General features: G+C 51.0%; 2 protein-coding genes across 5 annotated transcripts; one reads left to right on the top strand and one right to left on the bottom strand.

Annotated features, from left to right (window-relative positions):
* Positions 1–148: 148 nt before the first annotated feature.
* On the bottom strand, positions 149–7643 carry COX4I1 (cytochrome c oxidase subunit 4I1). 3 transcript variants are annotated; one of them, XM_059045525.2, is made up of 5 exons: positions 7477–7643; positions 6221–6294; positions 2010–2177; positions 1272–1403; positions 149–394 (listed from the first exon to the last, which is right to left on the bottom strand). In XM_059045525.2, the coding sequence occupies exons 2-5, from the start codon at positions 6291–6293 to the stop codon at positions 258–260; spliced, it is 510 nt and encodes a 169-aa protein (XP_058901508.1). In that variant the 5' UTR covers position 6294; positions 7477–7643; the 3' UTR covers positions 149–257. The 3 variants fall into 3 exon arrangements, with proteins under 3 accessions (XP_058901508.1, XP_066876389.1, XP_066876388.1); XM_067020288.1 differs by lacking the exon at positions 6221–6294 and adding an exon at positions 6105–6182 and having other exon boundaries at positions 7477–7603; XM_067020287.1 differs by lacking the exons at positions 6221–6294; positions 7477–7643 and adding an exon at positions 4513–5974 and having other exon boundaries at positions 2010–2574.
* EMC8 (ER membrane protein complex subunit 8) lies at positions 7626–23639 on the top strand. Of its 2 annotated transcripts, XM_059045523.2 has the most exons (5): positions 7634–8185; positions 16274–16350; positions 21731–21800; positions 22539–22633; positions 23162–23639. In XM_059045523.2, exons 1-5 carry the CDS (start codon positions 7955–7957, stop codon positions 23319–23321), a joined length of 633 nt encoding a protein of 210 aa, XP_058901506.1. In that variant the 5' UTR covers positions 7634–7954; the 3' UTR covers positions 23322–23639. The 2 variants fall into 2 exon arrangements, with proteins under 2 accessions (XP_066876391.1, XP_058901506.1); XM_067020290.1 differs by lacking the exon at positions 22539–22633 and having other exon boundaries at positions 7626–8185.
* The last annotated feature ends 2888 nt before the right edge of the window (positions 23640–26527 follow it).

The raw sequence follows: 26527 nt of genomic DNA, 5'->3' as shown, positions 1-26527 counted from the left end.
ATCTGCTATCCCCTTATACACCTTATTTCTGCCCATTCATTAATACCCAAAATGTACTGACTACAGACACTTGGGAGAAACTCACCGTGTTTCAAACGACGCTTTCCTCTCATTCAGTTATACCATCAAAGAAGCAGCCACAAGGACGCCACGTAAACTGCTCGTTTATTAGCACTGGTACTGGGAAAGAACGCCCCGGTAAACGTGCGGGGCTGCAGGGAGGTGACACGGCGGCTCCGGCGGCCAACGGCGGGTCCTTACTTCTTCCACTCGTTCCTGTCGTAGTCCCACTTGGCTGAGAAGCCCTGGACTGGGGCCACCTTCATGTCGAGCATCCTCTTGGTCTGCTTGGCCACCCACTCCTCCTCAAAGGTGTGCGGGATGGGGCCGTACACTGCAGCCCAAAACAACTTCATGAGGCAACACTGTCCCGACTCGGTGTTTCCAAACCAGCGCGCCACGCGGCCGAGGTGTCCCCCCACCTCACCGGCAGGCCGAGCAGCGCAGCCACCTGCCACTTGACAGCCACACGCACGCACACACAACGGTCTCGAATCCTGGGCGCTGACAACTCGGTATTTCCAAATTATTCCTTCGTTTGTAAAAGCGAGCGATGAAATGCTTAAGCTAAAAGCAAGACGTCCTCTCTACAGGATACAGACAACGGGTCTGCAGGCAAGCACCGACAGAACCAAAGGGGACGCGGGGGGAGAGCAGAGGGTCACAGGCCTGTCACTGACCCGCGTCCACAGGCAGGCCACAAACACAGGCTCACACCTACTCAGAACGGGAAGCTACCTACTCGGCCGGACGGAGGGAACGCGGGACACGCAGCACTAGAACACGCGAGCAGGCGGCCCCGACGCGGGCGAAGCAGAAACTGCTCGGTCCGAAGGCCCAGAGCTCTGATTACTGAGCTGCCGTCCCCAACAGCTGGAACAGCCCTTGATGCGTAAGGTGCCCTTCTCCTTGATCTAACCCCCACCACTCCTTCTCCTGACGCTGACTGGGGAGCAGAGAAACCGTTACTGGATACGTGGCGTGCTGTACAAAGGAAGCCGTTCGGGCCAAGCCTGGCCCGCTCGGAATAAAGCAAACTCTGGCTTACACCACTTCCGTGCACGTGAGCCAGTCTCGCAAACCTGGTGAACAGTCGGGACGGAGCCCGGGACAGAAGCGCCGATTTTGTGTGAAGGCCCCACGGCCCACTCTGGGGCACCGAAAGATGCCGCCGCTCCGGGTACCGGGCCCCTTCTCTCCCCGCCACTCACCGTACAGCTTCTCCCAGATGAGGAGGAGAGCAGTGAAGCCGATGAAGAACATGGCCCCGCCCACAACCGTCTTCCACTCGTTCGTGCTCCTGTTCATTTCCGCGAAGCTCTCCTTGAACTTAAGGCGGTACACTGGGAACAGAAAAGACAGCGCTGCAGGCACAGACGGCCACGGGGACCGAGAGCCCCTCCTCGAGGCGGGGCTCCATCACTCCTCCCCACAACACGGGGGCGGCAGACATACAGCTAGGAACACAACACAGGCCCGAGGCCCGGACGCACCCACGCACACATAAGGGGGAAGGAAGGAGATGCATGAAGTTATGGAGTTTGCTCTGTGCAAAAAAAAAGCAGTGAAATTCCTTCTCCTTTAGATTAAGGTTTAAGGGTCTGTTCAAGCCCATAATACTTTCATGCCTCTCTCCTACCTGACAGGGAAATTTCGCTGATCTTCCATCAATAATTTACAGCCAACCCAGTCCCACCCAGGGAGGCCCCGAGAAGCTCCTCTCACACGCTAAGCCCCCCGCAGAGCCCTGCTCAGCAGCTCTGCATGCCTGTTCCCGCTCCTCCCCGAGGGGGGCTGGAGCCCACAAGCCTGGACAAAGGGGCCCGGGCCCCGGACGGCCCCACAGAGCCTCAGCACCCCACCCTCCCCAGCACACTGGGCTCCGGGCAGCGGCCCAGAACCAGAATGCTCGCCCGACGCAAGCTGCCCCGCTTCCCTTCAATACCCACGTTCAACTTTCTCATCGATGGAGAGGCTGCTCCAGGCGGCCTTCTCCTTCTCCTTCAAGGCCTTCTGGCTGGCGGAGAGGCTCCTGACGTGGGCCACGTCGGGCAAGGGGTAGTCGCGCCGGTCCACGTAGCCCGGGAGACCATAGTCTTCACTCTTCACAACGCTTCCTGAAACATGCGTTGGATGAATATTTGAAAATCCACTTCGGTTCAGAGTTACAAACCAGACGGTACTTCTACAAACCAAAACCGGTATGCGTATGTGCACCCTGAAAACTTCAGTTATCCCAGGGGCTGCGGCCGCCGTTCCAAACGGCCACAGGACTGTCGTGTGCACCAGGGAGCAGGCCTGTCCGGAGGGGCCCAGACGGCCGAGTGAGGCTGGCAGATGAGTAACGGCGGCGCTTTTCATCACAGCAAAACAAAAGCCTGCCAGGGGCATCGCTAACAAGGCAGCACTTCCTGCAACGACCAGTGTTCATGCAGAGGTCAGAGAGGGCGCTCAGGTTCCCTGGAATGGACTGGAGACTGGACTAAGTGAAGCCCCTTCTGCAAGGGACTCCAACTAATGGGGAAGAACAAAAACAATATAAAACTCATGAAAGAAACAAGGGTTCAAAGTTCAGAAAGAAAGATGCATGAAAAGCTCGTTACTGCACCACTGCTTATTACAGCAAAGTATCAAATAAACTGTGTCCAACCAAGGACGCACTAAGGAGCTGTGCTCCTTAGAAACGCGTTATCACGGAGCCGTTTGGCCTGTTCAACAAGGGTTTACTAAGCACCTACCGAATGCCAAGCATGGCTCCAATCTGGTATCATCAGCGAACAATGCAAACATTCCTGCCTACCAGTGTCTACATGCTGGAAGTGGGAATCAAACGAGAAACTACAGAGCATGTTGGGAAATGAGAGATCTGGAAAAAAAAGAAACAGGCAAGCAGAGGAAGGGAACCACGGGTACATGCATGGCAGGAAACACGTTACAACAGTACAATGAATGACAGAGATCCACGTGCCCAGAATGGAAAGACAATTGTGTACCCACCAAGTCACAGAACACTAACAGGGTTATGTTTTGTTTTTAAAAATCTAAGTTACATGTAGACGCTCACAGGTGCGTGTAACTAAACACACGAAACCCCTGGCAAGCTAAAGCCAAGTTATCAGTGGAAAGAGGAGACGACAAGATGAGGCTTCTGCTCAGAAAGTCCGACATTTTCGTGTCTTCCAGTGGGTGTGTGCCCATGTATTCTTCCAGTAAAGAGGAAAAAAGTTCAGACAGCAGGGAAAAAAAGGCATCTCTTCCATTTTATTTAGGGTTTTCCCTGTGCAAAAAGCTGTGTTCAATTCTACCCTACATCTGCAAGAAAATTTTGTGTTCCAAACTGATTTAGAGGGATGAAGTCCTGCAAAAATGCTTCACCTCCATTTAGCTTAGTCCCAATGATTAAAATCTCCCCAAACATGTTAACAGTAGTGAAATAAAACCTGAAGTCTTAAAGCAGTAAAACTTCTCTAGATGCGTATCTGTGACTTGCAAATGCCTACCACACTTATATATTTATACCCGACCTTATCCCAAAAGGATTTGAGATGCAAATGGCTACAATTACCTTCCAATTTAACAACTCTATCAAGATGATGAGTAGACTACAAAGCACTCAGGTCACACACGAGTTATTAGAGAGAGATGTTAACTAGGGTCACGAGAACATTCTAAAGGTGACTGCGTGATAAGGGCACAGCTCAGTGAATGAACCAAAAACCACTGAAGTGCACCCTTTAGTGGGTGACGGTGTGCTATGTAAATTACATCTCAATAAAGCTGTTATAAAGACGTTAATGCTCATAACCTTTGAGCACTCTAAGCATGAAACGGCACCTTCTAGAACAAGAATGGCCAATTCGTGATCTCAGGGCTGCCAAGGGCTCTTCAGCACTTTGGGCCTGGTCCCCCAGTAAATGGGGGGCGGGGAGGGGAGTGCGGAGCACGGACACATAAAGGTTAACACACCAAACATTCCTTTCAAAAAGAGAGAAAAGCAAAGACTTTGCATTCTAGTGCCTGTTTTAGCACTTCCACCCTCAGTCTGGATGGATCTGGGGGAGCCTCTGCTGAGGTAATCTGGTGAATCTGAGCTCCCCTCTCAGTCACACGCGTCACCGCACAAATACCCAAACTTCCCACAAGGGCTACCAGTGGTGCTCCAGCCTGTGCTATTGTATGTGGAGAACCGGGTCATGTATTCGTGTACGACTTGTACAACTAGAACTTTAAAAGTAAAGGACGAGACTTGTCTAATGGACTGCAGTTCTCTCCACCTGCCTACCGCGTGCTGGAGACGCGGCAACGAACAAGCCCGGCAAGGTCCCTGGCCTCCAAAGCTGGCGCTCTAGAGGCAGACGACACTCAAACTACCCCAAATCCACAGTCTCTAAGGAAGCACGAAGCAAGGTAAGGCAGGACAGGTGGTGAGGAAAGGCTGTTCTAAGGTAACACCTGCGCGGAGGGTGATGATCTGAAAGCAGCAACCATCCACACCTCTGCAGCGTGGCGCATCTGAGGAGCGGTGCACCGTGCGGGCTGGGAGCGGGAGCCCACAGGAAGGGCCGGTTTGGGCTGCTCTTGGCCGTACTGGGACTGACGCGACGAGATCAGAGAGGCTGGGCGCTGATCTTGCTCCAGGCGCAAGAAGCCAGCGGAGGGCTTCAAGAAGGGACCGACTAGATCTGACTTCCCCTGCCTAACGCAATACCCTAAAGATAAGTCACGGCCAGTGCCACCAAGGGAGGTTCAAGTTGACTTCTTACAGAAGATCCGAACGACCAAAGGGACATGAAAGAACTCTTGGGGGTGACGGAAATGCTGTATGTCCTGACAGGGGTCGTTGTTACACAACTGTGTGAGTGTACCTAAATCCGTAGAAACATAACACCTAGAAAAGATAAATTTTCCTTTCTGTAAACTATACTACCAACTAAACTAAGCAAACAAACTAAAAGCTAAGGAAATATATTAGCAGAAACAAAATGTAATTTCTGTCCTACATGACTGTCCAGGCTTTTAGTGAAGAAGTACTTCTTTCTGCATGTATTAACTAAACAACTAATATTTTCATTACCTAGTCATTTAAATTACATATTTCAATAATACTCTTACTAAAATGATGTGTTTTCGAGTCTATGTCCACAGTGTTATCCTGAGCAGTATCAAAAATATAGAGAAATATAAGACAACAGTATTGCCAATTAAAGGACACAATTTCAAGGAAAAATTCATACACAAAGCAACTCCGGCAGCAGCTTTTGAGCCCCTGGATACATAAGCCTTGCTCTCTTTATCACCCCCCACTCAAGCCTTGCCCTCGAGCCCTCAGTAACACAAGCTGCCGTGCTGCCTTGCATTTCCTCCTCCTGCTGCTTGTTTTTCCTCTGACTGGAAAGCCACTCCCCGCTGGAATGTGAGGTTAAACCTACTAGCCCTTCAGCAGAGCAGGCCCTCTCCTCCAGAAGCCTCCCCTGTACCCTAGAGGCCAGGCTAAATGTTTCTCCTCAGGGTCCATCTCTTACTGAAATGCTGCCTTCATGTATCTTCCCTCTCCAGACTGCACACATTCTTGGGGATTGATTTCATACCTCATATTCTTTTATTCTAAGTGCCTAACAGGGACAAGTACAAAGATGCCTGATAAATGCAAAACTAAACTTGCTATGTGCCAGGCACTGCACTAAGCTGTTTACATACATTTCAGTGAGAAAACAGATTCCTAAACTTGAGTAACTAGTCCAAGGTAGAAATGAGATTAAACCCAGTTCAGGCGAGGAAGTCCAAGCTCCTTCCCTTCCATTGTCCCAATAATGTAAACCGTGTTCAAGGTAAGTGGCTGGGAGTTTTGTCGGAGGGAGAGAGTGTTAAAGTCCGGTATAGTGGGGAACCTCTTAAAAGGGGTGGAACTGGAACTTGAACCTGAAAATATGGGAAGGGAAGGAAAAGGGGGAAAATATCAGTATAAGCAAAGACCCAGACCAGAATTCAATATGATTCATAAATACTCTCTAATCTAGAAGTATGCCCCATGAAAATATTTATACCTCCCCTCAAGTTCCTCAACATCGCGATCAGGATCTTAGCCATCTCAGCCCTCTGTGTTTGAAACTCCAGCACAGGGCCTTAAACAGAGCAGAGCAAAAAGAAAGGTTACACTTACCGTGTGCCCGTACACACACCGAAGTGGAAATTGCCCGCTTGCCAATTAGGCTAAATACTCTGGTAGCCAACATTCTGAAAGATAAAAATGCACCTTCTCTATGAATAAGCGTAAACACCTATTAGGAATGATTCTTCTTTTTGCCCCAATGCAGTTTGGAAGTCAATGCAATTCTTTTTTCTTCTTCTCCCCTCTAACATAACTGATCCCTTCTTCATTACTGACTCTGAGCTCACAAATTAACCCAGGATGAGGTTTTTTTTTCTCAGCAGTCAGCACGTTTTAACGGAGCTTCATTATAAACCAAGCACCATATGCATACACTTAAGGCAACTCAGAGAAAACTGGGTTTTGGGGTTTTTTTGCATATCGTTTCTCTGCTTTTCTTTTTTTAAACATTGGCTTTCTCACAAAGCAAAGAGAAAAACATTTTTTAAGAAGACTCTGGAAAAGCTAGAATGTGCTGCTACGATGGGCTCCACTGTTTATAGAGAAAAAAAAGTCAACAGTTCAAAGGGACTGTGGCACGCACTGCATTCATTATTTGGTTTAAGACCTAATACGTGCACAAGACAGAAAGGAGAAACCCGGGAGAAAGGCTGCAAACAGGGCCCTGGGCCATTTCCAAACCCTGCAGGACAACGAATGACCTGGATGACCCACCTGTCACCTGGGCCTTCACTGAATCATGCCTAACTCCCCTACCTCCCCCTCCCTTAAAACTGGACGTTTCAGGGGACCCCACCGATGACGAAAAGGATCCCAAACGCATTCAGAAAATACCCATTACGGGCAGAATAAACAGAAGCATGACATCAGGGCTGAACTCGTTCCCGTTTCCCATGTTTTCTCCCCCGCCCGGCCCGCGCGTGGGCGGACGCCGAACGCCTGTCCCTGAACCCCGTTACACCCGGGGCGGTGGCGCAGCACCGTCTGAAAGGGTGGCCGGGAGCCCGCAAAGCGACCTGCCCTAGGGTGCGCGCCCGCGGCCAGCGGACGCTCCAAGGTCAGAGTCGAAGCCAGACCGCGGCCGCGGCCGCACAGGCGAGGACCGGCCGATGCTTCTGGGAGGCAAAGAAACCGCCACCCGGCGGCTCCGGAGCCCGGAGCCCCCGCCGGCCGGCCTCAATGTCACCGGGACCGGAGGCCCAGCGCCGGTTCCTGCTGGCGCCGCGCGGCGCGCACGCAGGCCCGACGGCTCCCTGCGCCCGACCCTCAGCGGCCTCGCAGCGCAGAACGACCGCCGCCCGCCTCACCTGCCGCAGCCCAGCCGCTGCTCACCGGGCCCACCAACGACCGCCCTCTACGCCCCGGCTACTCACGACCGGAAAAGAGCGAGGCCGCGCCGCGGAGCACCACGGGATCGAGGAAGACCCCACCCCGCGCCCGACCGCACTGGAGGTCACAGGACCGGAAGTCGGGGGCCGCCGCGAACGTCGTAAAACGCAGAGCCGGGCTGCTTTCCGGCGGCCGCTGAAAGACAGCTTTTCGGCGGCGCCCGGCGAGAGGCGCGAGGGGAGTCTGACGCGGGCTCGTCGGTCTCTCCGGTGGGGAAGCCGGCGTCGAGAGGAGACGAGCCCGAGCGGGGCCTGGCCTGTTGGGGCCTCCGCCAGCCGCGGGACCGCGCCAGGCAGCCGCCGCCTCGTCCCACTTCTCCCCTGAGGCGCCGCGCGGCCGGGCAGCGGATCCAGGCCTCGGCCGGCGCCGGGCCTCCGGGGCCCTCCCGGGCTCAGCATGCCCGGGGTGAAGCTGACCACCCAGGCCTACTGCAAGATGGTGCTGCACGGCGCCAAGTACCCACACTGCGCCGTTAACGGGCTGCTGGTGGCCGAGAAGCAGAAGCCGCGCAAGGAGCACGTTCCTCTGGGCGGCCCGGGTGCCCACCACACCCTCTTCGTGGACTGTATACCCCTCTTCCACGGCACCCTGGCCCTCGCCCCCATGCTGGAGGTGGCCCTCACCCTGGTAAGCGCGGGAAGGGTCCTGCCTCGGAATCTTCAGGGCAAGAGACCGCCTGGCGATCAGCTTCCGAGCAGCCCCAGCTGGAAGCTCACAGTGGTCCAGCCGGAGTCTAGACCCACCCCCGAGGTAGCCGTGACCACGAACGGACGACCCACGAGGGCGCATAGGACTTTCCCTGCACTTAGCAAGGCCCCGCAGATGGCACCTCGTAGTGGCAGCGGCCTTAGGAGCGATCTTAACCGTCCTGGGTGTTTTTAGACGCTTTAAGCGTCTAAAACGAATAATACGTTAATTTTCTCACACCAGTATCCTTTATAGAGACAAGCCGTCGTTAACTGAGCGGTGATTCGACAGCGTTTGTCTTTGGGATTTTGAGTCACGGGAAGTTTTGACACGGCGGTTTGGCTCTTGCGCACCTTCGCGGGGCCGGATCCGTGTCTGCCGCGGGTGTAAAGGCTGCGGTTCTTCCGACGTTCGTGCCCCGGACCCCGAGGGTGGAGACACGTGTAGAGGCAGCGAGCTGGCCTCACGGGCACTGCTGCCCGAGAATGCGCCTGAGCGCTTTGTAAGGAAAGCTTGTCTGGCCTCCTTAGTGACATCTAGAATGCACCCGTGGTTTTAAGAGCCAAATCCCGCAGATGGCAGGTTTGTGGAATTTAAAAGCCGGAGAGACATGTCTTCCAGCCCGCACACTTCTGTGGGTCTGGCTCACGACTGGTCTATTGAAGTACAGTGAGAAAAGATGTGGCATAGGGATAGACTGGCTGGTCATTGAATCCTAGGTAGTGCTTGTTGAGGTATGGTGTCCCATAAAGGAGAAAAGACCACCTATAAATTTGCGTTGAAACCTTAGGGAAGAATGAACTGTAGACTCAGACCTGCCTGGCTTGAGGTACAGTTTTTCATATACATATAAACTATGATACTAAAAAAAATTAGTTGATTATGCAAAAAGTAGTTAAGTTTGAGAAGGTGTAGGTAGAAGTCCTTTCTCTATACCTCCCAACAAGTAAAATGAATTCATTTTGTAATTTACCTAATTATGACACCCATGTAAATTCTTGGTAAGCAGCAACTATCTTTAGACAAACGGTCCTCGCCTTACTGGGCACATCTTTAAATGCCTGTTAAACTGAGTCATTGTCTGAATTTCTTCATTTCATCTTGGGGCAGGAGATAGGTAAGAAGTAGATGATATTTATAAAATCAACCATTTTAGCTCCTGAAGAAATAGCTTGTCAGTACCAGTACATCCCTGGGGTGTGCATGTGTCTGTTTTACTTCAAGTCTTTTCAACCACCTGTCTTGATTATTTTGTTACCAAGGGAATTGCGTGGTGATTGGATATGTGAAGTGCATTCGCTTGCGGGAACTAGATTAACCAGTAGCATTAATGCAGGATCATTCAGTTCTCCGGTAGTGTCAGGCCTGTGCTAGGGGAGGGATATGGCTATGGATCAAACACTGTACCTGCTTAGCAGTTGAACTTGTACCAAGCGGACAAGTACAGTAGCGAAGAGTAAGTGCCATATCGGGGGTTAAGCAGAAAGTGGGGAAGGTTCAACGAACCCAGCCTTCCTTCAGGGCATGGAGGAAAACCACTCAAGGCCGAGGGAGTAGCATATGTGCCAAGGCCAGGGGAGAATGGGGGAGGGGTGTTGAGCGAGGAGCTAGAGTGTAGAGTGTAAAGCGACCTGGCATGGAGAGAGGTGAGCAGTGGACAGATTTCATCGTAGAGGACCTTGCAGATCACACAGAGGAGTTTGGGCTCCATCATGAGGACAGGGAAGCCACTGGAGGAGAGTTGCATGGTCACATTTGTGTCTTGGAGTGATTGCCCCAGCCTGCAGCAAAGAGGATGTTGGAAACAGGAGTGTATATAATACTAGAGGCAGAGAGGTGGCCTAAACTAAGTGCACTGTGGAAGCAGCGGAGACAGACCAGAGAGAGCCAGGAGGGAGAATCCACAGCATTCAGTGACTAATCGTGTGGGGACATAGGGAAAAGGAAGCAAGGGTGACACACCTCTGTTTCTGACTTAAGCATCAGAAGGACAGTGGCACCATTTGTTGAGGGAAAATGACCTAGTGTTGACAGCTGAAAAATGGGTCTGAAACTCAAAAAATGGGTGGGCTGGAGACATAGATGGGGGACCAGTAGCTTCTCAGTGACTTTTGAAGCCCTGAGAGCAGGTGCTATTGGCTGGGATTGTGTGTAATGAGTAGAGAGCCATGGACAGAAACCTGAGGAACTCCAGCTTCTGCGGGGTGGGTGGAAGAAGGGAAGTCAGCAGACTAACCAAAGTGGAGCCAGGGTGGGTAGGAGGAAAAGGTGTGTTGCTTTAAATCCCTAGAAAATCCTATCAGAAATAATCAAAGAGCATCTTAAAGGCAAAGTTGAACCTCACTTGGAATTGTCAAAATAGGATTAATTCTTTTCATTCTTAAGTAAGCTTTACAGAGTTAAAGGGTTATGTTCCTATTAAAAGATATAAATGCAGTACTTGAACGAATTAAATATACTAACTATAAGCAACCGCATTGGAGTCGCCTTTACATGAATTTTCCCCAAGGATTAGGGCTGTGTCTGCCATTTACCTGGGGAGGGAAGATGCCCAGAGGGGACCTTGACTCTTAAGACAGGCCCACTGCCACGGCTTGTTAAGGGGCACTGCTTGAGACCTTGTTCTGGCCCTGCCCCCCCTGCACCGCTGCACACTGCACTCCAGACCCACCTTCCAGCGTGTCCCCAAATGTGCCTTCAGTGTTTGAGTCCCCTGCCCAGCAAAATGAAGCGCAAACGAGATTCTCTGCACTTAGCTTCTTTTCAAACAGTAGAAACTAACAGCCAAAGTTTTATCCTTGCCAAGCAGTGGTGGTGTGCTTACTTTTCTTCTGTTGATCAAAACTTTGAATCATAGACTCAGAATTTGAAAAATACGAGAAAGATGTCAACTGAGTACAAATTAAATAACTTTCAAAATAAAGTTATAAAGGAAAATTTGCAATTTGAGTCCATCCACAAATTTTGTATTACAATTAAGATATTTAAGCTTATATCATTCAGCTTTTAACTTAGCAACTTTATAACCTGAAGGCAATGAAAAATCTCTGTATGGAGCCATGGTTTATCAGCTATAGAAGATGTAGTTTTAATAAAGCATCTAAATCCATAAAACTGTATAAACGAGGCCTAATTCTCACAGCTTGTTTCTATTCAGGGAGTTTCGTATTGAGTTATTTTTGAAAAGTGGGAAAGACTGACTTGATATGCAGTCCATCAAAGGGCGGCTTCAGATTCCTTTGCAAGGCTTTTCATTATAATTTTCCATTTAAAAAAATCCTTGCATTTCTGGGTGCTTTCTATTTTTTTTAAGTACTTATGCCTGTTAATTTATCCTTATAACCCTTTGACGTAGGTAGTGATGGAATTATTTCTAAAAGCAAAAACCCATAAAATGTCAGTGGGGAAATTAGCATAAACCTGCTGTTTCCCTAAGCCCTCTTTGTCCTTTTCCCCTGTCGCTGGTTTCCTGGTGCTGTGGAGCTGCTTTTCATTACATTCTGCTCCAATGACTTCCTTCTTTGCCCGTTGGTCTAGGCACCGTGACTTCGGTCTAGAATTCTTTCTGCTGCCTCCATATGTGCCTTCGCTACTCATCTGCACAGGCTGCTGCCCCTCTGGCTTTTGGCGTAGCACCCTGCTTCCTCCTGCCCCTTTTTCTCTCCAGAACATAAATGTGCTGGCCTGGGAGAGGGAGCTGGCTGCTCTGGGTTCTCCTTTCAGTTCTTCCCCTTGACCTTCACCCTCTGTCCCCATGCCATGTACCTCCAGAGCTTTTCCTCCTTGGAGCCAGCTCCTTTCCTGCCAGAGAAGAATCAGCAGCAGACTTGAGAAGGTGCTTTTCTTCTCCGTGAAACTAACAACCCCTCTACTTCTAGAAGCCACGGCCTGCTCATTGCTGCAGACAGGGAGCTCATTGCTGCAGACAGGGAGGCTGACAGACACAGCCAGCTTGTAAGCGGCAAACATGGGAGCAACGCCCCGCTGGGGGTGGCTCTTACCAGCTCCCTGCCTTGCCTACTTCACGGCTATTAGATAGCCATGTGAGGTGGGTGATGGTGCTTTGAAAATTACAAAGGGCCTCATACATGCAAATATTGGCGAGTTTGCTGAGAGAAGCTGCTTTCTTTGTGTAGTCTAACTGGGAACGGACTAGTTGGGCCCAGGGCCTTTAGTAGTTCTCCTATGTGTCTGGAATGGAACGAGCCCGAAAGGGCATTGAACAGAGGGTGGCAGACTTACGCCAAGGTGCAAGTGTCCTTCTTTCCCTCTGAAAAGTAAAAGGAACTACGTAAGTAAATGCAGGATTTGGACCCTGTATTCAGAGTCACTTGACGCGAGTTTCAGAGCGAACTCGCGTTGTCCTGAACTTTTTCATTTTGATTGTTCACAAGATGCGTCACGGGAGTAGGGCATCTTAGCAGCAAGGTAAGGAGGATGGAAGCGGATTCATTGAGAACAGCGGTCAGACAGCCTCTCAGTTCTTTTGCCTTGTCCTGCCCCACTTGGGAGGAAGCGAGTTGCCTTTACTGTATAAGCTGCCACTTAAATAAATCTGCTTGGGCTTTTCATTAACAAGCCGTTTGGGCTGACTTCAGGATTCTGAGGGCCCTCAAGAGCTGCCTGCCCCACCCCCACGCTCCCGAGTGTCCACACTGCTCGCCTCCTCCCACACCCTGACTCTTACTGCCCGCCCGGTCACTCTCACCGATGAGGTCTGGTTCCAGTGAAACTTGTTTACGCCACCTCTGTGCGCTCTGATAGCCAGTTCTCCATTCCCCAACTGGGGGCCGCTTGTGTCTGGATCTGGACAGCTGTGGACAGGGTGTACATGCCTGTCACAGGCATCCAGACTTAACTTGGTTGTTCTTTTTTGAATCATTGAAAGGTTTCTAAAGCCAAGCCAGAGCTTTTGTGCCTGGTTCACTTTTCGGACAGCCTCTTCAAAGAGTTCTACTAGGGAGCTCCCTGGTGGTCTAGTGGTTAGGACTTAGCGCTTTCAATGCCGGGTCCCAGGTTCAATCCCTGGTCAGGGAACTAAGATCCCGCAAGCCATGTGGCATTACCAAAAAAACAAAAGGGCTTCCCTGGTGGCGCGGTGGATAAGAATCTGCCTGCTAATGCAGGGGACACGGGTTCCAGCCCTGGTCGGGGAAGATCCCACATGCCGCAGAGCAACTAAGCCCACGTGCCACAACTACTGAGCCCGCAAGCCTAGAGCCCGTGCTCTGCAACAAGAGAAGCCACCGCAATGAGAAGCCCGCTCACTGCAGCGAAGAGTAGCCCCTGCTCCCCGCAACTAGAGGAAGCCCACACGCAGCAACGAAGACCCAATGCACCCAAAAATAAATAAAATAAATAAATTATTTTTAAAAAGAGTACTACTAGAAGTTCAAGGTCATGACATTATTTTTCTGCTGGAATTTGGTTAGACCCTTGGAGTTTTACATACAGGAATTCACCCCTCATTAGGTAAAGTGTAAGTTGAGGTGTGCGTCGTGTTTGTCACAAGAATCATGCTTCACATCAAGTGACCTCTCTGCTCTCTCAGTGCAGGTACAAGGTGACACGTGGTTGCTAGGGATTGAGTCCCGAACCGTTACCTTCAGCCCAGGAAAGGGATCTGGGAGCAGCTTAGACTGCTCACTAAAGACTGCTGTGGGAGTCCCTGGTGGCGTAGTGGTTAGGACTCTGGGCTTTCACTGCCACGGCGCGGGTTGATCCCTGGTCAGGGAACTGAGGTCCCGCAAGCTGCGCAGCATGGCCATAAAAAAAGGACTACTGCTGGGGATGGTCAGGTTAGCAGCAGCAGCAAATAATTATCTTATACTTCTATTAAACGTAGCTGTGGTGGGCCAAAACATGGCCCCCCAAGATGTCCACACCTTAACCCTTGGAACCTGTGAACATGTAACCTTACATGGTAAAAGGGACTGCAAATGAGATTAAGTTAAGGATCTTGAGATGTGGTGATTATCCTGGATTATCTGATGGACCCAGTGTAATCGCAAGGGTCCTCATAAGAGGTGGCAGGGTAAGAGTAAGAGAAAAGAGGTGTGACACAGGCAGAGGTCAGAGTGATATAGCCACCAGCCAAGGAATGTGGTGACCACTAGGTGTCGGAAAAGGCAAGGAACGAATTCTCCCCTAGAACCGCCAGGAGGAATCGGCCCGGCGGACCCATTTCAGACTTCTGACCTGCGAGATAAATTTGTGTTGTCTTAAGCCACTAAGTTTTTGTAGCTTGTTACAAGGGCATTAGGAAGCCAGGACAGTAGCCAAACTCGGGATACCATCTGCAGTTGTGACTCTGGATATGAGAACAGCCCACACCACAGGGCTGGGAGAGGGGCACCTCAAGTGAGGGCACACTCAAGAGACCAGGCTTTGATCAGAAACAAAGACTGAGCGGGCTACGCTAAAGGATGGGCTAACTTAGGCGTTTGAGTTCAGGGAATGGGGCCAAATGCCAGATTTTAGAACAGGGCTATGCCCTTTGATACCACATATGATACCACATAGAGATACATTTAGAAAGAAATGAAAGAATTTGCTGCTGTAAGCAGCAATAGAGAGTTTCTAGAACTCATTCCTTTAAGAGGTGATAGAAACAAAATATAAGGAATTGTGGAATAATTTGCATCAAAGTTACAGTGAAAGAGCCATTATAAATATTTTGTAGACATGGCTCTCATCTTTTGAGTGGACGACCAAAACGTCTAATTCGCTCACTGAGCCTTGGCTTTGCCCCAATGTGGTCATTTGTGAGCTCTTAGGAAGCCAGAATTATTATTCTAATCCTTGTTTGAGCGAGGGAACCTTGGTCTGTAACCATTCTGTAATGTCTGCTTTTAGTCATAAAGGAGACTGTTGGAGACTCAAACCAGAATTTGGGAAAAACAGCAGTAGAGCTGTGTTTAAAAAAGGAAAAAAATAAGAAAGAAAAGAAAAACATTTTTAACCAGTTACTTTGAAGAACTCGGGGATCAATTTTATCTCTTCTTTTGCAGACTGAGGATAGAATTTACTGCAGTGTATTATTAAAATTCCATTATGGCAAAGCAGGATGACCTTTTGTTGCTTTTAATAATAGCATCAGACCTGCAGGATGCGAAATCTGATGAGAGAAGAGTGGCATTATAAAAAAAAAAACCTTTAAAAATCCGCTGCCACGCTCCCATTTAAAAACATGCCACAGAGAAGGGTGTGTGCGCGCACGTGCTTGCCTGTTTACCCCACGTCCCGGCATGATGGATTTTTCATGGTGTGCTGCTAGGAATACTGAGATACACTATTAAAGCACTTGGCTTTGAAACAGACTTATATTCCCAGGCTGGCTGTGCTACCTGGCTGTGCAAACTTTGACCCTCTCCGAGCTTTTTAGTTTGCTTATCTGTGAAGGATTGATTTAAATGATCTTAAGGCTTACTCAAGCCCCAGAACGCCTTAGTGCTTCATATTGTCAGCGAAGGCGGCTAAGTCTGGTCTCACCTCACCTGCGGCACGGCACCCGTTTAATACGTGTCTACACTGGGGCCTTCTGCTGGGACTGGGGGAGGAGGTCATTCCTCGTGTCCAGCCCCACCCTTCCCCGTCATTACAGGGCCCTCCTCTGTGGGAAGACAGCCCACCTCAGTGAGAGTGGGAGCCCAGGCTCTTCTTTGCTCTCTCTGGCCTCACGTGGACTGTGGAAAGCAAACTGGGGTGACCTTCTTTCCCCTGAAGGCCCATTTCATTCTTGCGTGTTTTTTTTTTTTTTTTTTTTTTTTGGCGATGCTGCTCGGCTGGCGGAATCTCCGTTCCCCAGTCAGGGACCGAACCCAGGCCGCAGCAGTGACAGCCTGGACTCCTCAGCACTAGGCCACCAGGGAACTCCCCCATTTCATTCGTGTAGGGAGGAGGATACAGGGCTTATATCGGACTCGTTGCAGCATCCCGGGGTTGGGGAGGGTTCCCTCTGTTTATTGAGACTTGATAGTTAAGAGAAAATCATTCACCTTTTCTTCCCAAATGTTGTTCTTCTTTCAGATTGATTCATGGTGCAAAGATAATAGCTATGTGATTGCTGGCTATTACCAAGCTAACGAACGAGTAAAGGATGCCAGGTATGTCCGTGCAAAACCCCTCTGTGGTCTGAAAGATTGATACTGTGAGGGAGATGATCTCTGATACATGAGTTGGCCTCTGTGGTCTCAGGATGCAAAATCTGTTAGAACCCATCGGGGCCTCTGTGCTCGTTTACAGTATTCCAGGGGGGGCTGCGGTATTCCAGGGGGGGCTGCGGTATGGGTCATCCCACACAACAGCAATTCTAAACATTTACGTTAACGCTGGGATTCTGTTCTGTATCTTCTTCCTTTTGCTTGAAGGGAATTCGTATAATGAAAGCAACAGTCCAGGGCCTCCTGTTTCTGTCCCCACTCAGCTGTGTCTTGCTTCCCACTCTCAAGGTGGGAATGAGGTAGGGCATAGCATTCGGAAAGAACTCCACTCTTTGGGGGAGTTAAAAAAAAGAGTAACTTTCAGGTTTGCTGCTCTTAAGGTCTGATACTTTGATGAAAATGTGGTGTTTGCTGCTTCTTTCATGTTTGGTTCCGGTTTCTTTTATCTGGCTCTTTGCACCCACTGTGGTTCTCACTAATGAGCAAAGCTGAGGTCTTTGCTTTATTTCTGCATCAAAGTCTCAGCAGAAAAACACTTGACACCCTGTAGTTAGGATAATTTGTGGAGGACTTAATAAGGCGGTTGCTTCCAGAGGTGTGAAGGGTATGTAAGAGAACTCACGAGAGGGTGGTGCAGTCACCTGGAGCTGGTGACAAAAGCTGGTACCTGCGCCGCCAGAAGGGGTGAGGAGGGGTTGGGTCAAGAAGTCCGGCCCAAGGAGACGAGTGCCCTCTGGTCAAGGGATACGACCAGCAGCCATCCTGATGGGACCTCACAGGCCGAGTCCCAGAGGAATCAGCACCCTGACCAGCCGAAAGCCAGAGGCAGAAGCCGAGGTGCCCTCGCACGCTTCCCTCACGTGGCCAGGCGGCCTGGGACGTGGTGAAGGACCCCAGACCGAAGTGTCTCCTGGAGTCACATCCGCTTGCCCAGCAAAGGCAAGAGGCTGGACTCACAGCGTTAGGGCCATAATACAGTAAGCTGATGAAACACTTCAGGGATGGAAGCCATTTTGCCCTAGAGGACTGGGCCCAGTCAGGACTCAGGGGGAGACAGGGTCAACGGTGCAGCGCTGGGCTCAGAACGACTCCTGTGACAGCCTCTACGTGGGCCACGGCGCAGGGGCGCCCTCTGAAGCCTGGCTCCCGTGCCCTTCCCGCCCGCTGCCCGTTCGGGCTCTCTCTCCGGTGCATCTCTTTGTTGACCACGCCTTCCTTTTGAGCCCACCTGCCTCCCAGGTGCTGCTGAGCTGCGGCCTGTTCATGGCCTGTTCATGGCCGGTGTCAGTCTTGGTCTTTGTTACACGAAAGAGACTGCAGGGCACAAAGCGCCTGCCCCGGGCCCAGCTCTGTGCTGAGCCAAGCTGGACTCTTGGCCGTTGCCCTCGAGTTGCTGTATTGACACAAAAGACACCGAAACCTAGGCCTGTGGTGCAGGCCCCCGGGCCCCATGGCGGGAGGGTGGTACAGAGGGCTGTCCAGCAGGAGCAGGCAGGCGTTGAGTCCATCGCTGTGACCAGAGGGGCCCTCGGGGAGGGCTGTCGTTTGAACCGGATGCTCGCGCGTGGCAGGGTCCCGTCCCATGCAGACGTGGAGAGCGGAGGGAAGAGTGCGGAGGGGGCACAGCGCGATGCAGACGCCGGGTGGAAGCGGGCAGGAGCGTGGGGCGCACGCCCGGGGGCGTCAGCAGGTGAGGCCACCCTGACGGCTGCGAGGCATTTTTCACTGTTTTGTGAGCAGTGGGGGTCCGTCCTTGGAAGGTTTCCCGGGAGCAGACAGTACTGTCCCGCAGCTGTTCTCGCAGGAAGGAGCGGAGACCGGGCCAGAGGTGATGGCGCTGGCTTCCTTCCTCCTCCGGCCCCAGACACGCCCGCACAGGCTCTCCCCTCCGCTGCCTCACTTGGCGCATGGCCTCTTCGTCTTCCTGCCTCTGTTCAGACCTCATTGCGGCCCAGCCTAGAATTATCTCGCTCAGACACCACTTTCATGCTCTTCACCCCTTCTAGAATTTCCCAGGTCCTTCACCCGCTCTGCTCTGCTCTGCTCTGGTCTTCATTCTCCCACTGAAGTCGGCGTCTAAGTGCCTAGCAGCTGTTGGTGAGATCTGCAGAGAGCATGCTGGGCGGCGAGACAAGTGTGTCCGGTAACCCTCTGGGTCCCTTCTGACCCCGTGAGCCTCGGTCACACTGCGGGGTCTAAGCCACCCCTCCAGCGCGTCTGGAGTAAACCTCCAGTCACCACCACTGTGCCTGGCCTGGGGCTTTCTTGGTGTCATCCTTGCAAGTCCTCACAAGGACACTCAGCTGAAGAAACTCCAGCCAGAGATGCTCGCTGCACCAAAGCCACACAGCCAGGAAGCTCAGAAGCTGGGATCACGCTGACTTCCTTCTTTAGTACCGTTTGCTTCTACCTAGAAAACCTTCCCTTCTCTCTTCAGCCTCGCCTAGCTAAAATTTTGCTCCTCTTTTAGAAACATCGACTGATTCACATCGTCTCACAGCATAAGCTTTGCAGCCAGGTTAGACTTGGATTCAAGTCCTCAGTGACTTACTGATTCACCACTTTGGCCTCAGTGGTCCCGTCTGTAAAATGGAGCTGACGAGTTCATCCCTTGGAGAGTGGTAGTGAGGCGGGCAGAGCAAAGCCACATGCAGCGTGTGCTTAACCTTGTGTTTGATTCCAAGTAGATGCCCGTCCTGTTACTAGTCCCGTGATTACCTGTTTACAACAGGATCATTCAGTCACTGTTTTAATCTGAGAAAAAGAACTATAAGGTGTTTGTAACTGTTTTACTCGTTTCCTAAACTTCAGGTTATCCCATCAGGTTTTCTTTGATCATTTCATAATTGCTGGAGCTTTGCTTCATGATAAATACTTCATGAGGGCTAGATTTCAGTACCAGGTCCAGTGCCTTGGCCTGAGGTAGATGCTCAGTAAGGAGCTTTTAGATGTAAATGTAAGACCTCAGTCACAGGTAGATGCCTAGTTTTGTGTGGGTGGGGAAGGGGGATTGGCAAGTGGCTTCTGTCTCCAGGGTCCCCACCGTTGTATTTGGCAGCTGACTGTTCACAGGAACAAGGACGTGTACAGCCTAGCTGGAAACAAAGTACTGGCGTGACTGTCACAGTGTGACACTCTGACATTAGGAGTGGAGCAGGTCGGTGTTAGAGATGTAGTTCTTTGAAATACTTTGGCGATTCATTAATTACTGTAAGTTTTAAGTTCTTTCAAAAGAACACATGTTAAGTGTGAGTTTGGGGGCATCTGAAATGAAACATAATAAATGTTTCTCGATCCCCTTCCCAATAAAAGTCACCAAGTACTGTGATATTCATAAATGTTAGGATAATAGTATTTTGCCAGTTTCTTTGTGGCAAATGCTCCTAGGAAGAAGATCATGCCCTTGGCAAATGCTGACTTCGTTCCCCTTCACACGTCAGGTGTGAGTGAGTGAGGGCCCGCAAAGACTCCGGCGGTCACGGTCACGGGCTGCGCCTTCTCCACAGTGGGCGAGGGGATCAGCAGGTCCCGCCACGGGAACTCGGCACTTGCCAACCCCTGTGAAGTGCTGCCTTCACTTTGAGGGCTTTCCGAGGTGACCTGAGGGACAAGAGTTCCTGGGGCCCTTTCTCTATTGAACTGTTTTTTTGTTTCATTTTTCTTAACATGATACTGCAGATAATCACACATCTCTATAAATTCTCAATTTTAAAAGTGAAAATAGAATAATTAGATAAACTTATTTTTATAAAGCATTGAACCTGCTTTTTTCACCTCAAGCACAAAGAAACGATCGTGATTGTATAGTGTGTTTCTTCGTGGCTCTGTCCCTGCTTCAAACAGCTGAGACTAATTGTGCAGGGGAAAAAGCTGCACAAAAAGACAACTGCATACCAGGGCTTCAGTGATTACAGAGGGGACAAATGGACCTCATCTGGGGCAGCCTGGCAAGACGTCCCAGAGAGGATGGTGTTTTCTGGGCATTCAAGATGGAAGGAATTGAGTAAGCAGAGGTGGGCGCCGAAGGGCGTTCCAGACAGGGAAGGGTAGGAGCGAGGGGAGGGGGGTGTGAGGAGGACGACGTGCACACAGTTCCCTGGGATGGAAGGCACACAGAGCGTTGTCCCCGGGGGTGCGAACGGTAGCTGGTCCCGTGGTGAGAGAGGCTGGTCTGCCAGCCTGAGCACGGGGGGCTTTTATCTTCTAAGAAGAGCCTGGAAATTGAGACCCGTGAGGAGGCAGTTTTAGAAACGCGTGCCCTCCGGTGACAGGCTGAAGGGGGCGGGTGGCAGGGAGAATGAAGCAGGCAAAGGGGAGGCACCTGGTGCGCAGTGGGAAAGAAGTGGGAAAGGTCACCGCAGCCAGAGAAACTGGGAACAAGGCAGCCGGCCTGCCTGCCTCGGATTCCAGCTGCCCCGGATTCCGGCGGAGGGCCTTGGGAGCCTGGCAGGCGGTAGGGAGGCTGGGGGGTGTGGGCCCTCCGGGGTGAGAGGGCAGACGCCAGACTGCACAGCATAGTGAGGAAATGGAGCGAGAGGGACAGGATCGGCAACTTACTAAAGAAGTTGAAGAAATGCGGCTGAAAGCGAGAAGAGAAGTTGGACCGTGGCTGGACAGAACTGGTTAATTTTCTTGTCCTAAGAAGGAAAAGACTCAGATTTGACATGAGAGCTGGGCCTGTTGTGGGGGAGGGGAGATAAGTAAGGCCCCGAGGAGGAGGTCAGAGTGGATGGGCCCGTGGGCGGGAGGCGGGGCAGCGCAGGGCCGCGTGAGACCCACTCTCCAAGTCACTCTATTGACGTAAGGTGGAAAGTTGCCATTTATCAAGGTTGTGGTGGGCGCAGGGCCAGAGCCAGCCAGGAAAGGCTCCTGAGCACTGAGAACATCTGCAGTGGCTTAGGAATTTTTAAAACTAAAAAAAAGGAAAAACAACTGACTGGATTCCAGCAGCTAAGGGCGCAGATGGAGAAGGTGGGCCCTGGAGGCCGCTGGCCTGGGGCGGCTCTCAGCAGCACAGTTGTCTGCAGGCCCTGGGTGGCGCTCTCCCCTGGGGTCCAGGGGGCCTTTCTGTTTAGAAGACACCCTCTCAAGATCCCCTCCCAGGGCTTCCTGGTGGGGGAAGGGCCCTGCTCTCCCCTGTGCTCCACGTGGCCCTCCTCACCAGTCACCGAAAGCTACCTGAACGGCCGTAACAAGCCCGGGCAGCTGACTGGTGCCCTTGGCCTTTGTATGGTTGCTGTTCACTCTGTCTTAGGCAGACAGCGCTGAACGGCGGCGTTAACTAGAATGCGGTGCGGTAACCTCGCTGGTTCTCCCCTCACAGTCCAAACCAGGTTGCAGAAAAGGTGGCCTCCAGAATCGCCGAGGGCTTCAGCGACACGGCTCTCATCATGGTAAGTCACCCTCGCTCGCTCCTGAGTCCTCTGTGTGCGGGAGGACAGTGGCTGCTGAGCGTCCTCTTGCTGACGTGGAGCTTTATCGGTTGATGTAAACAAACGGTTTCCGTTTCTGCGGCCGCTTCGTCGGACCGTGGGCCCCTTTCGCAGTCTGCTCGCAGCTGCGGGCTTACGGTTGCCGAGTCACAGGCCACTGCTGTCCCGGCGCACGGACTTCCAGGGCCGGGGGTCGTTCCACTTCAGCAGGCCTCACAGTGGGGTCCCCATGCCAGCAGCAGCAGCACCACCTGGGAATTTGTTAGAAATGCAGATTCTAGGGGCCTGGCAGTCTGTGTTTCAGTAAGCTTCCAGATGATTCTCACCCACGCTCGAGTGTGAGAACCACTGAATTACGACGTTAGCTGGCACAGCTGAGGTAGCGGGGGAAGGAGCCAGGTAGGTGAGTAGCTCTCGTCCCGAGCCCTGTTAACCTCAGTTCAGGTGGGATTCTAACAGGGAAGGCAGAAGTGAAGTTCGGAAGCTTCACGTTTGTGAAAGAGCAATAAAGTACTTAGTGTTTCTCCTGTATGACACAGCACACCCGGGCAGTGCTCTCGTGGTGTCATGCGCTGCGAGGCGAGGTTTCTGCCGCAGGCCGTGTTGACACCGGTCCTGGGAGAGCCACGAGGAAGGGCCTGCGGACTTGCAGCAGAAGTGCTGGCTCTGCTCACGAGCGTGTCCTCTGTCTCGTTGCAGGTAGACAACACTAAGTTCACGATGGACTGTGTGGTACCCACAATCCATGTGTACGAACACCACGAAAACAAATGGCGCTGCAGAGACCCTCACTAGTGAGTGCCCTGTTCCCAGGATGGCCCACGTGCCACGCATGCTGGTGCCATCGCGGGCACCCGGCTCCCACAGGAAAGCTGATCCCAGCCTTCTGGGTTTTTAAGTTAGCGTCTTCTCCAGAGGAGTGTGCCCACCTCATACAGAAGTCATGCGTATCCCGCGAGCCCTGGAGGACTGAGGCCTACGGGGTTTCCAAGCAGTCAGGACAAGCTGAGTGGCACTCGAGGGTCTTCCCACCTCAGCCCCAGGGCACCCCTCCCCAAGCCAAACCCTCTTTCCAGGCATTTGGTTTGGTTTATTTGTAATCAGTCATCTACTTCCAGCTTTTTCAGGATTTCATTTGCAGGGTGACTCTTTCACGTTTCAAATTCTTTACGCACATCTTCATGTGTTTAAACATGCGTGTTTGCTAGTGTTCATTATTGTCTTCCTTTATCCCACTCTGCGTGCGGCTGGTTTCCTGTTTACTCTAGTGAAAAGCCACCTGTTTTCATTAAGAGGCTGATTTCTCCTGTCTCACCTCGTAGTGATTACTGTGAAGACTGGCCAGAGGCCCAGCGGATCTCGGCGTCACTCCTGGACAGCCGGTCCTATGACGCGCTCGTGGATTTTGACAGCCACCTGGATGACATCCGGAACGACTGGACAAACCCAGAGATCAATCGGGCTGTGCTGCACCTGTGTTAGGGGGGCTCCGGGGGCCGCTCTCCGGGCGTTTCCACTACACTGAAGAAGAAAAGCTATCTTAAAATGGAAAGAAAGTCTCTCATAGCCTGTGTGGAAAGCCGGCAGTGTTCAGGAGCGGCCCGTGTGCCTTGAGAGAGGGCACAGTGTCCCATCAGTCACCTTTCCAATGCAGAGCCTCGAGGACAGGCGTAGACTGTCCCATCTCACCATCCCTGTGGAGTCCTTCCCAGTTGTACGTTGCTATAATTCTTCAAATCAGAGCTATTTCTGCTTGTCCAAGATTGTTCCTATTAAATAATTTTAACTAACCTTTTATAATCTGGAGAGAATACTTTTTAAGGCTTATGAACTGTCTTTTAAAAAAAGGCCCAGATCTTATACCCGAATGAGAGTATTTGTGAGTTTTCATCCTCTTTGAGTTAATATCGTCCAGACCTGGGCTTGGCCAGGCACGTGGCGTGCCGGTGCCGAGCAGTTTCTGAGAGCCGTGTGCTGGTGTCAGCGGTCGGGAGGCTGCAGCTACAAACAGCACAACCCCGCCGCCCCCGCCCCCCGCTGTCAGGCTCCCGTTGCTGCCACGACTTTACACGTGGGAATAATGCCACAGTTGCCTGAGAAACCTTCATCATTAAGGGTGAAAACAGACATTGTTGGGAAGGCAGCCTGGATGGGAGCACAATGTAATGATCCTCAACCGGAAAGCTCGTAAACCTGTGGAACCAAGAGAAAAGTGCAACCATGCTAAGATTATCTTAAAAAGGCAAGAATCGGTCCTAACTCCTGACTGACTTGCGTGATTATCCAAATGGTTCTAATTTATGTCTTCAAATCAATTATTATTTCTGTATTTGAAGCAACAAAAGCAGAACAAAACTTAGGGCCCTGGAGTTTTATAGTGCACTGTCTGTAATCATTAGACTTGAAACAGTCAGTCAAGCTTTTTAACCCAGTCGTAGGAAACTGATGGGGAAACTTTCTGGTTCCATTACATCTTTTTCTTTTTTACATGAATTATTTCACACAGAGTTCAAAGAACTGTACCTTTGCTACTGTCTTTTTTTGGACTACATGAAGGAAATTTGTAACAATCGGATAATCTATTGAAAACGTGTATGACACAGCATTCACTATTTTCTCTTAATAAGTAGGAAACGTTTCAGCATTGCTTACAATAGATGTGCTTTATTTGGTCCACCAGATTCTCTCTTCTTTCTTGAATTCCCCCTCCCCCTTGGCTTTTTAAGCTGACTTTAAGTCACGTGGGGAAGACAAATGAAGGGGTGATGGATGCATCGGTACACTTTATCTTTTCGCTCTCCTCGACTTAGATGCCAGGGCCAGCACAAGTGGAATGCAGTGGACAGTCTAGTCCCAGATGGGTCTGTATTTGTTTTGAAAAAGAAAAGAGTTATCTCCAGCATTTACCACAGAAAAGGCTGTCTTGGGACTTCCCTGGTGGCACAATGGTTAAGAATCCACCTGCCAATTCAGGGGACACAGGTTCGATCCCTGGTCTGGGAGGATACCACATGCCAGGGAGCAACTGAGCCCGTGCGCCACGACTACTGAGCCTGCGCTCTAGAGCCCGCAAGCCACAACTACTGAGCCCACGTGCCACAACTACTGAAGCCCGCACGCCTAGAGCCCGTGCTCCACAACAAGAGAAGCCACCGCAGTGAGAAGCCCTTGCACCACAACGAGGAGTAGCCCCCGCTCGCCGCAACTAGAGAAAGCCCGCACGCAGCAACGAAGACCCAACGCAGCCAAAAATAAATAAATAAATAAATAAATAAATAAATAAAAATAAAGTAAAAATTAAAAAGAAAAAGAAAAGGCTCTCTTTTCCTGGGATTAAAATGAACATGTGCTACCTCCAGGTGAAGGTCAAGGGGAACTGGCAGAGCTGTTTGGAACAAAAGGTGTGGCCAAGGCTAGTTTTGGAGGCATTGCAAGGATAGTCTTATTTTCCCTCATTTTCACCTCTTTGTGGAATTCTTGTTCTTGATTCCACCACCTTCCCAGGAACATGTGCCGTTCTCCAGTTTGGATTTCAGCCTAGAACCAGGCACCCTGTCTATGGCTGAGTCAGGCTTATGTTTTCAGAAGAAAGCGTATTAAATACTCTAAAGGGAGGAACGTATCTGTGCAAAAAAAAACAAAAACAGATTTCCAAAGTGCAGATAACTGGTTCAGGATGCTTGTAAAGACAGCAGAAGCCTCTGAGGGGAGCCCCAGGCCTTGTGCCGGGCTCCCCTCCCTCTTACCTCTCCAAGCCTTGCTGTGTGGCCTCTGAGCCTCCGGTCTCCTGGCCCTAAGAACAGTCTCCATTTTTCCCCATGCAACATAAAAGTGAGAGACTGGCAGTTAAGCCACTGAAATGGACTCATACTCTGCCTTTTCCTAGAAAAGACTTAAAGGAGCAGCACAGAGTATATTTGTACATTGAAGAGATCTTTGTCCATCAGAATGTTCCTGAGTAACTCCTTCCTACTTAAATCTGAAGGGGTTGGAGGGGAAGGGGGAGGGCGGGGGAGGGGCGCGGTGTAGCGATATCCCCTTGGAACCAGCCATATGCTTAAAATTCTGGTGGACATTTTTCTGTCTTCCATAGCATCTGTCCATCATGAGGTGAATGGGGCAGATGAATTACTGGTTTATGTAAAAATGCCATTTTCCATGTCTAACGGTTGCCTTTAAGAACTGAGGATACTAAACGTGAAAAGGTAGGCATAAATGACAAAAAGCAAGGCGTATACTAAGGAAAAGTTGACTTTGCTAATTCTAATGAAATTAGTGGACCTCGAATAAAAAACAAGTTAGAAATCTTGGGCTTCGCTGGTGGCGCAGTGGTTGAGAGTCCGCCTGCCGATGCAGGGGACGCGGCTTCGTGCCCCGGTCCGGGAGGATCCCACATGCCGCGGAGCGGCTGGGCCCGTGAGCCATGGCCGCTGAGCCTGCGCGTCCGGAGCCTGCGCTCTGCAACGGGAGAGGCCACAACAGTGAGAGGCCCGCATACCACAAAAAAAGAAAAAAATCTTGAGTAATTGAAGTTTTCCAGGGATAGGGTATTTTTGAGCCTCCTCAGTGTAAAAAGTTCTGTATAAGTAGCTTTGATTTAATGGCTCACTTTTCTGATGGATGTGCTTGGAGAACTCTTGTTCCTGTGTGTAGTCATTTTCAGCTTTTCTGACCTACCTTTTTTGTTT

This window comes from Kogia breviceps, chromosome 18, assembly GCF_026419965.1.
Source record: "Kogia breviceps isolate mKogBre1 chromosome 18, mKogBre1 haplotype 1, whole genome shotgun sequence".
Lineage (NCBI taxonomy): Eukaryota > Metazoa > Chordata > Mammalia > Artiodactyla > Physeteridae > Kogia > Kogia breviceps.
The sequence above is the reverse complement of the archived record's forward strand: the minus strand, read 5'-3'. Positions and strand labels throughout refer to the sequence as shown.

Bases quoted from the DNA above. Each gene is read 5' to 3' on its own strand.
- COX4I1 (XM_067020287.1), bottom strand. From the start codon at position 2,451: ATGCCCCTGGCAGGCTTTTGTTTTGCTGTGATGAAAAGCGCCGCCGTT. The intron at 1,404-2,009 runs GTGGGTATTGAA...TTCTGTTCCCAG, and splicing joins CATCGATGAGAAAGTTGAAC to TGTACCGCCTTAAGTTCAAG. The intron at 395-1,271 runs GTGAGTGGCGGG...TTTGGGCTGCAG, and splicing joins CATCTGGGAGAAGCTGTACG to TGTACGGCCCCATCCCGCAC.
- EMC8 (XM_059045523.2), top strand. From the start codon at position 7,955: ATGCCCGGGGTGAAGCTGACCACCCAGGCCTACTGCAAGATGGTGCTG. The intron at 8,186-16,273 runs GTAAGCGCGGGA...TTCTTCTTTCAG, and splicing joins TGGAGGTGGCCCTCACCCTG to ATTGATTCATGGTGCAAAGA. The intron at 22,634-23,161 runs GTGAGTGCCCTG...CTCACCTCGTAG, and splicing joins CGCTGCAGAGACCCTCACTA to TGATTACTGTGAAGACTGGC.